The sequence below is a fragment of the Chaetodon trifascialis genome, chromosome 11 (genome assembly GCF_039877785.1).
Source record: "Chaetodon trifascialis isolate fChaTrf1 chromosome 11, fChaTrf1.hap1, whole genome shotgun sequence".
Taxonomy (NCBI): Eukaryota; Metazoa; Chordata; class Actinopteri; order Chaetodontiformes; family Chaetodontidae; genus Chaetodon; species Chaetodon trifascialis.
This window is the reverse complement of record NC_092066.1, coordinates 15,270,978-15,280,843: the sequence shown is the minus strand read 5'-3', so window position 1 is coordinate 15,280,843 and position 9,866 is coordinate 15,270,978. Positions and strand designations below refer to the sequence as shown.

General features: G+C 40.5%; 1 protein-coding gene across 1 annotated transcript; it reads right to left on the bottom strand.

Annotated features, from left to right (window-relative positions):
- Nucleotides 1–3,865: 3,865 nt before the first annotated feature.
- map2k2b (mitogen-activated protein kinase kinase 2b) lies at nt 3,866–9,568 on the bottom strand. The gene is made up of 11 exons (XM_070974587.1): nt 8,669–9,568; nt 8,348–8,558; nt 8,073–8,219; nt 7,341–7,418; nt 7,031–7,082; nt 6,544–6,668; nt 5,891–6,104; nt 5,502–5,554; nt 5,287–5,348; nt 5,108–5,153; nt 3,866–4,844 (listed from the first exon to the last, which is right to left on the bottom strand). Exons 1-11 carry the CDS (start codon nt 8,755–8,757, stop codon nt 4,734–4,736), a joined length of 1,188 nt encoding a protein of 395 aa, XP_070830688.1. The 5' UTR covers nt 8,758–9,568; the 3' UTR covers nt 3,866–4,733.
- Between the last annotated feature and the right edge of the window lie 298 nt (nt 9,569–9,866).

Here is a 9,866-nt window from a genome sequence, read left to right as displayed (position 1 = left end):
CAGTTGAGGATGGAATGATAATAACAGAGGGGAGGCCAATTGGATACGACGAAAATTTGATTGGCAAGTGAGGCACCCAAATATGTTTCATCATCAACCTTGAGGGCAGTCTCATTTTGCCTACGGGTTGCTTGCACTTTAGCTTTGCTGTATAACAGTGCTTGTGCTACAAAATTGTTCGTGTATGTGTGATGGGAGTCCACCATGCTCAGTTATGTCAATCATGGATAGAATTGTATGAAAGTTTCTCTCAAGGTGAATTGTTATTGGCCATGTTGTCTAAACTCATTGTCAAAGACAACAAATGCCCTTGTTATGAATTAATCCCTGAAAAAACACACTGTCCACATATACTGTACAGTATGATCATATATACAATATTTCAATATAAAATATTATATTGTATTCACGTATCATTTTTGCCCAGTAGTAGAACAAACATCTGTAGTTTGAAAACACTATGAAAAGATCCCTGAGAATTTACAGTTCATTATATGTACATTAACATTTGCAGTCTTGCAATATCAACTATAATCAAGTGTTTGCTTGAAGAGCAAAAACCATAATTATTTAGAAAACATTATTAATACATCCCTGAAAAATATTTGTGTGGCCTACATGTGTGATATTTGTAATCTTACAATATGTAATTATGAATTTACCATTTGTCCAGCCTAGTTTTTGTTAAAAAAACAAAACAAAACAAAACACAGGAGCACAGCATGTTGAGTTCAAAATGTAAATGCATGAGTGACTGTCTTTATCTGTGCGTGGATGATAGAAAGAAAGTGGCAAAAAAGAAATGGTAGAGCTACTTCCTTTTGTCAAACCAGAATCAAAAGACGAGTTTACAGCATGAGGCAGCATCTAAGACACACACAAAAGGGCCTGGCTGCTGTTTTTCATGAGTTGTACCTTGGTGGTTATATAAACAACGCTGCAGTTAATGTGAACGTTTGCTTTGAGACTTTCTAAAGAAAACCTCAACTGGTTTTAGGGGAAACAACCTAAATAACATCTGTGCTGGCCTTTACGAGAAAACTCAGCCATCCACTTTGTGGTTCACAAACACACACATGCTCAGCATGCGTTGCACACATGCAGCTCAAGCACCAACCTGTGTGTCATTAACAATGGCATCAAAGTCTGGTAGTCTGTTATCCCTTTAGAACTCAATAAATCTATTTTTTTAAACTACCATAACAACAGGCAATACATGCTTAGAATTGCACTGTCTAAGACACATGCAGCTAAATGAGGAAGACAGAAAGGGTACAACTCAGCTCTGTATTTTTTTGCAACAGGGTAAGCAGATCAACCTCATTATGACAAAACTGGTCTCATGTCACAGATTCACTTGCGAAGCTCCTACAGTACACCTGGGGAAAGAAGGCGCATATATTTGCCAGGGAAGTGATCATATCGCAGCTCTCCACAAAACATCAAACAATGGTTTGTTGCCTTTCAAAAAGTAGAACAAATGGCATGGATGCAAAACAACACCAAGGTTGTACGGTTAGGCACAAGACGCACCAAAAAATCTATATATAGAGTGGAACTCCATTTTCCTATCCCCTTAGTGTGTACCCTCCTCTCCACCCACTCCTTCCTGGGCTCTCTCATCTTCTTTTAGACAAGCACTGTAGCTTTGGAAATGGGTTACCCCCATGCAGCCACCCACGCATCAGGTACAGTATGAAAACCTGGGGCATCCTGTTATGACTTCTGGTTTCCTGTTTCCTGTGAAAAATACAGCCCCTTCTTTCACACACAAAACACATTCATGTGCTCCACCACCAGTCACACAGCAAACAGAGCAGGGCTGGGATCAGCTGCTGACACCCCATTCCAAATATATTAGTTTGAGTGTTTGTTCTTACAAGCCTGGATCAAGCTTTTGGGAATGTGTTCAATATAAATATCACACCACCACTAGGATTCAATCAAAGATATGGTGGCATGCTTCCTCTTTTTCGATGATTTTCAACCAGGCTCAGTCTAATATTTTGGTGTGTTTTTGACGGGGTATCACAGACGGTGACACTGGCGTAGACAGTGTTTGGCCCTGTGAAATTTAGTGCAGCATTGTGAGAAAGTCATCATGCTCTAAGGTGACAAGAACAGCTGTTTTCCCCCATTCTTCACAACGTTTAATTTGTTTTTATTCCTTGTATACATATCCTCATTTCACATGCCAGGGAGGAAGATGTACAAGTGTCAAGGGACCACTATAACAGCAATAACAGCGGTGTGTGCTCGTGTGTGAACTCTAGGCCCCCCGTTTTGACAAAAATATGAAAATAACACAGTTTGTGACACGCAGCATGCTGCCACGCACACACACACACACACACACACACACACACACACACACACACACACACACACACACACACACACACACACACACACACACACACACGCCCTGCCAAGATACCTGAGCATCTCTCTCAACAGGGGTCAGCCACATCCTTCTTAATGAGCAGAAACCTCTCTACCTTCCTGCGGTGGCTCTAGCCTGCCATGCTGAATGCCCAGTGACAGTGTGCACGGTTAATTGTCTTGGCACAAAGTCACGGCCCCGTTTTCCCCTCCTTTATGCTTCTGTTTGCGCTCAAACAGAATTTTAATGTACTCATTTAGCCCATTTCTCATGTGATTGTTTTTGTCAGTGTCGGATGGATTTTTATTTTTCATGCAGGCCTAAAAGCAGCAGTGTTCAGTGTTTCTTCTGCTCAGCATGGCCTTTGCATTCTGCAGACCACTCACTCTTTTTCCTCGTTTTTTTTTCCCTCAAAGAACAAGCACAATGCCATCCTGTTCTTTTTCCTCATTTTTAGCTCATCATCCCCTCCCCCTTTCTTGCAGATTTGAATTCATTAGCAATCAAAGAGCCACTGACAAACGCCCAATCTTAATTACCCCCTCATTTGCATATTTGCATATTAATGACTGCAGACTTTGCTGTTTTTCTGCTGCAGCAGTCCCCCTCCCATCAACATTGCTCAGACCTCGCCTCCCCACATGCTGCAACACTACATCCTTCTCTGAGCTCAAGGCCTCATGCTTTCAGCCTGAAGTTGACAGACATTCAAGGGAAGACATTTCATTATCACTCCACACATGAGCCAAACAAATGAATCATTGTGCTAGTAACTTAAATGGAGGACTCATGCATTTCAGCAGGGCTTTATTTCACTGCCCCGCTCTTGCTTTCAGTCAGTATTAGTGAGAGTTCACTTGGCTGCAGCAATGTATACACAATACACTACACACAGTACCAAGTATATTTTGATATTCCTGTCTGGCGGTATGCTTAGTTATTAATTGTACCTCAAGTCCTCAGTGCATTCCAACTAATATGCCTCCCCCTTCTGGTGAAATGAGTGTAAGACAGTGAAGTGATATTCTGACAAATGAAGACCTCATGTTTATGTTACAATACATACCATTTATTGACAATTCTGACTTTATAAAGACAAGGCTTTTGATGATTTTATCATAAAAAAACATCTGTATCTTTACACCCTTACTTAAAAGAGGAAGTACACAAGCAGGAGCAAAGGAGCAAAAAATCCTATTCCTGCCGCAAGACAGGGTGCACTTAAAAGGCAAATTAATGCCCTGTTGTTTACATTGCAGCCAATACAAAGAAATGTGCTTCTGCTGCGAATGTTCAGTGAGTCACAATGCAGCTTGCTCGAGAGATAAAACCAGTCTTGTTACAGCAGGCACTGTCCAGGCATGAATTTCTAGTATTTCCAAAGGTACCAGAAGGGTACCAGAAGAAGCTGAGGATGCAGCTCTACAATTGACAACCCAAACATACAGAGGGAGCGTTTAAGGTTGGAACTTTTTTTTAAAATTATTTTTGGCTTTGACATGAGGGTCATGCTAAAATGTTCTAAACATTGTGCTTCACCTCAACACATCTCAAAATTTGTAGAAATAAATCACAGCAACAAATGAAAAAAGAAAAACAAACCCAAACTTTCTAAACTCACTCATCTCCTGCTAACACAGACACACATAAGCCAACCTGTTTGGAAACGGACATTTCTAAATGTGCTTGCATAACACACAAAAACAAATTCACGTCTCTGCCTGTACACCTACAGATGTTTGACAATGATTGATAACTGAGATTGACACAATCGTAAGTCTCAGAACTCGTTTGACAAATTCAGACAAGGAATCTGAGAAGCAGGGTTGAAAAAGAAACACGTCCTAAAACTACACAGGTAATAAGGTATTTTAATTTGCGTATAAGGGATATCTTTTCCAGTTGGTTACAGCATGAAAAGTCTGTATGACTGCATTTATATGAGGATTCCAGTTTAACAGCTGTAGGTTTGTTAGTCTCCAAATAAGAGATTTAACGGCCCAAAATCTAGAACTGAACTTAGCTCAAATAAGTAATGACCAATGTTCTCTATGCTGCCATCACACATTCAGAGACATTATGTTGGAACTGATTTAAGAGGAAGTGTGTATGGATGACAGAATCCCTGTGTACTGATTGCACAAAAGGTGCAAACTGTAGATACACTATCTTTCCTTGCATGTGATCACCTGGCTTAAATGTGAGCAGAGTTCCTTTGATAGATGGAGACCTTAGAGGTTCACCTGAGGGAGGATGTGGCAAACCGAAGATGTGTATGTTTAGGCAGCAGCTTCTCCATGTCTTCCATGTACATACTGTGTGTGTGTGTGTGTGTGTTCAGAGTGTGTGTTCAGTCTGCAGGGCGTGTTGGAGTTCTAGGTTGATTCAGGCCCACGGTTTTACAAAGCCAGCCTGCAAAGTCTACCTCCTCTGCCTCAGACCGCTTGATGAATGTATGGTTCTGTAACAACACACACAGACAAATAAGATACTGGACATTAAAAACTCAGTAATTCAAAGGAACAGACTTCGATTTTCAGAATTTAACCCCAATACCAGTTTGGTTGAAGTCTTAGTACACAAACTATTTTTGCGGTCTGGACCTTCAACTATTTAGATTTGAAGGTCCAGATATTTGCACATGTTGCCAGTGCAAACAGCCCCAAAGAAAAAGCTAGAAGGTTAAATTCTAATTTAAGCCATAGTGTAACTGACAACACTCACCATCAACATTTTCAAATCAGCTCTGTCTGCTGGATTTTTGATGAGACTGAAAACAACAGAAGAGAGAGGAGTCTTTCAGGAGCTTGGTCACAACACAACTTGTGATAGCTACATGCACACAAGATGTGTGTGTGAAAAGGACAACTCAGTTATGTTTTCAGGCTAAAATCTTGTCTCACCACTTTGAGACAAAGTCCTGGAAATCCGAGGTGAAAACGCCATGTGGTAGTTTGGGAGGGGGCTGGAACACACAAAAACAGATCAGTGAACATCTGATCATATCACCAACAGCAGAGAGGGACACCTCACGAATTTTGCAAGGATGACAGTGAATACTTTAAGGAATAAGAGGACAATTTTTAGTTGTTCTTTGGACAACTGCTTCAATTCTCACCTCATTTACTATGTAGTCTAGTAGTTCAAAGATGGCCATTGCAGGACCATGACCTGGAAAAAGGGGTAATGTAAATGTTACGACCTTTGTGAAAACACTGATTTTTATCAGAATTGAACAGAATTCTGTGCTTGGATTTGTTTTATTTTGCCATAAATTAGATTCTAATGGCAGGTATATAGTTTTCTAACAGGAACCATAAAAATTAAATGTAAACTGTCTCCGCAACAAGAGCAAATGAGATGTCAGAGGAAACTAAAACACTAAACTCTCCCTTATGGCATTCATTATTTCTCATGCTGCCACCTAGAGCTGCGTAAATGCAAACTTACCTAATGAGGTTTAAAATAACTATTGCACAAAACTGTTAAATGATGTGTGTTGCTTACCGCTCACAGGTCTACCTGGTGGTCTGGGTCTGGCTGAAGTGCTGTGCGTCTCTCTCTTGCTACCACCTAAGATGGAACGTCCAAATATGGCCTCTAATTCTTTAGCATCTGGGGGAGGGATGGGGAAGCGTCCGATTGACAGCTCCACAAGGGACAACCCCATACTCCACACATCTGACTGCACAGAGTAGTGGGTTCCCTGCAATCTCTCAGGCTACACAGCAAACATAAACAACAGATAAGGTCAACAATTAACATAAAATCAACAAAATATAAGGAAACGTTGCTCAATGCTGCATATATTAATCAGAACTAAAATAGCTAAGATACTGTTCTGGTGTTACACTTGCTTAGAATTGTCAGTGGATTAGTTTCTAATATATTATCTTTAGTTTTAAATTGAGGTACTAGTCCAATTTAGGTTAATACCTTAATGCTTGGAATTTCCCCTTGAGGGACGAATGAAGGAATATTGAATTGAATGCTTTAATGGAGGTTAAAGGTCTACACAAAACAATGAAAGATGGGAATGTTTAATCTGAATAGCCACAACAAACAAGTCAAGTTAGAAACAAAGACAAAAGATCAGAGTAACGTGGAGAAACTAAACTCAGTTCAATATTCAAGGCATCATGCAGAGAGGACCAACATACCGACATGTAGGATCTTGTCCCCACAAAGGAATTGGCCATGGAGTCTATGAGCTGCCCGCTTACACCGAAGTCACACAACTTGATCTCCCCACGCGAGTTCACCAGTATGTTTGAAGGCTTCACGTCTGGGGGTGTAAAGGATATATTCTAAAAGCTTAAGTGGACAGGACATCTTCACAACATGGAGTGAAAAGGGACTTTCTTGACCCAACAATTGAACTGACCAATCTTAACATAAAGCAGTGTTTCTCAATTCCGGTCCTCGGGCCCCACTGCCCTGCATGTGTGTGTTGGAGCAGGAAACATCTAAAACATGTAGGGCAGTGGAGCCCAAGGACCGGAATTGAGAAACACTGACATAAAAGTTAACATTTAGATTTTCATGCATTTTCAGTGCAATGCACCTTGCTATTGTGCATTATGCCATGCAGATGAAACTATGCTGTGAAATTCAAGAATGAGTGATAACTAATGAAAAAATGAGTACCTCTATGCATGATTTGGTGTTTTTCTCTAAGGTAGGCAAGGCCTCTCAAAACCTGTTTCAAAAAGAGGAGAAATTACACAAGTCAATAACATTAATGTGAAAACAACAGAGAGAAACAAGCATGAAACACATCCAGGTCTGTGTGTGTGCGTGTGTTAAGTTTATGGCTTATTTTGAGCTCTATATAGTAAAAAGCATGATCTTTTTAAGCCTTGATGAAATGGTCTTATCTAAACTAACCACTGTTTCATTCATGCTGATGATGTAATAGGACACAATATTACAATATAGAAGGTAACAACACACATACAGCAATGCTGACTTTGCCCAGAATCTCTTCAGGGATCCTCTTAGCTTCTTTCAGTACCTGATCCAAAGATCCACCATCCTGCACAATAAAGTGAGACATCAAAGAATACAACAGGTCATAATACAGACTTCTGAAGGCAAATCTGCTGTGTAAATAGAATTTCAAAGGATTACATCTCGGGATGCAACAATCCACCTTTTTTTTTCTCAGTTCAGATCTGATTCCAACACCTGAATTTAGACATCTGCCAATACCAACTAACAATCCAATACCAGTGTTTAATTAATAAGCCGAATGCCTCACTGTGTGGAAGAGACTGGAATGCTTTTGACTAAAGCGATGTTCAAACGAGATGAAATATAAACAACAGTAGATGAAGGAGAATTTAAGATTAGCATTTTAACTATACACTGATTGCTGTTTAACAATATCCATTTTTACCTTTGAAAAACTAAAACATGGTGCTTACATATAGAAAGCCACAGAGGATCTACTATTTTCTCCTTGATTTAATGTCATAGTCTCTAAAATAGGCAAAAAAGGAAACGAGGACCCCAAGTCAGTTCAAGGCTTTCTGTACCTGACCTTAGGCATGGGTATATTAGATTATAATGCACAAAGTGGCAAAATAAGATAATTATCGCATGCTGATATATTGATCAATACAGAAATAACCTTTTTCCGGCCGGCCGGCCACCCACACACACAGTCATCCCCCTCCAATTTTCTCACCATGTGTTCCATACAGATGCTGATCTCTCCATCGCTGTAAAATGCTCCATAGAAACCCACAATGTAGGGAGAGTTACACTCATGCAGCACCTGAAGCTCTCGGATGATCTGGTTTCTGACAGCAGGTTTAATTTCAAGATGAATGAGCTGAACAGAAAAGACAACTGTTATATCAAATGTGTTTTATGGTGTGACCAGTTGATACAGGATCACCTGGTTGAAATACAGTGTGATCATGTCCAAATCATTAAAGTAACAGTGTATTTAAAGCTCACTTTTCTGGCCATGATTATTCCTGAAGGTTTATGGCATTCCTTATTGACGACGCCTCCATTCCCTGCGCCAAGCTCACAGATACGATGGAAGTCATCGTCTCTCATCTCGCCCACCTTGGCCTTCTGGGTGAGGAAAGCTTCTAACCTTTTCTCCTGTTGTTCATCCAGGTCCAACTCTGCCAGTATTTTTTTTAGTGCTTCTAAATTGGCCCTAAGAAAATAAAGCATCTTTCAGATAGCACAAATGACAGACATATTTACTGTTTATAGAGTATATAAGAATACTAATAGTTAATGGTAATTAATGGTAGAATAACTTACTCAGATGTTACATCAGAGTTGTTGGAGGTGGATAAGCCATCGCCAGTAGGAGCGATGTTTAAGGGCACTGGTCTCTTTTTAGGAGCCATGTTCACTTGTGGATAAAATATGAGCTGAGCTTAAGTGACACTTATCTCTGGGCAACAAATGATAATTTACCAAGCTTATCCTCGGTCGACGTAGAGGCTTCTGCCTGGAAATGATTGGCAAGGTAATGTGTTTTGTGATCAGCTGTAGATGGTACTGTCAGTGATCAGGCTGGACGGTTAACCAAAGTAAATATGACACAACTTTAGTACTGGGTTCAACCCTGTACTCGAGCTTGGCCTCAGACTCCCCCTCTCACAACTCAATGAACAAACTATTAAACGGTGGGGCTGTGTAACGCTAACGTTAGCTAGTTGGCTAATGTCAAGTAAACGTTAGCTAGATTGTTTTAAATGATGAGACACAACAGTACTTACACTGATTAGGACAATAACTGGCACTACGGTTACTGCACTCACGTGAAAGAAGTGACTATTAAATTAATTTAAGATGAACTGACTAGCTACAACGTAACGGCAAACAGAATATTTTCAAAACCAGAGCCATGACTAGCAGTACTTCACGTTAGCTAGCTAGCTAACGTCATCTGCTGACTTTCTTAAGGGTAACGTCCCACACTTAACGCTAGCTAACGCCAAGCGACTGTTGCGCTTCACAAACGCTTTCACTACTGTTCCCCACCCAGTTTAAACAATAAACACCAGCCTAATGAGGCTGCAGTGTCTGCTAGTTTATCCTTGCCCCGTCTTTCCGATGGCAGGTGTGTAGTTTCTGCAAACACCGACCGGGTCCCAATATGAGCAGCAGAGGTGGGGGCGCGGCACAATCCAGGGGCCTAGCAACTCTCACACTGCCCGGTGCTACTATGGAATCAGTCTCGCGATATTTCAGATGTTGACAGTCAGCTGTGTAGTATTGACTACACACAAACGGGATTATGCAATTACCCAACTCTCCTCATATATAGGTTTGTTAAAAATCACCATGACAGCAAAGCTTATGTTTATTTTCTAAGCAATTATTAAGTTATCTTTGCAATATTTGCTTTTCGGCCACTTATGCTTTCTGTGCATTGTGTATAGACCCTGTCATCCACGTTCCCATCAGACACAGTTCACACATTCATGACCCATTGATCAACCAATGTTGC

Bases quoted from the DNA above. Each gene is read 5' to 3' on its own strand.
- map2k2b (XM_070974587.1), bottom strand. From the start codon at position 8,757: ATGGCTCCTAAAAAGAGACCAGTGCCCTTAAACATCGCTCCTACTGGC. The intron at 6,669-7,030 runs GTACTCATTTTT...TTACACCCCCAG, and splicing joins ACACCAAATCATGCATAGAG to ACGTGAAGCCTTCAAACATA. The intron at 5,349-5,501 runs GTGAGAATTGAA...TGTGTGTTCCAG, and splicing joins TAGACTACATAGTAAATGAG to CCCCCTCCCAAACTACCACA.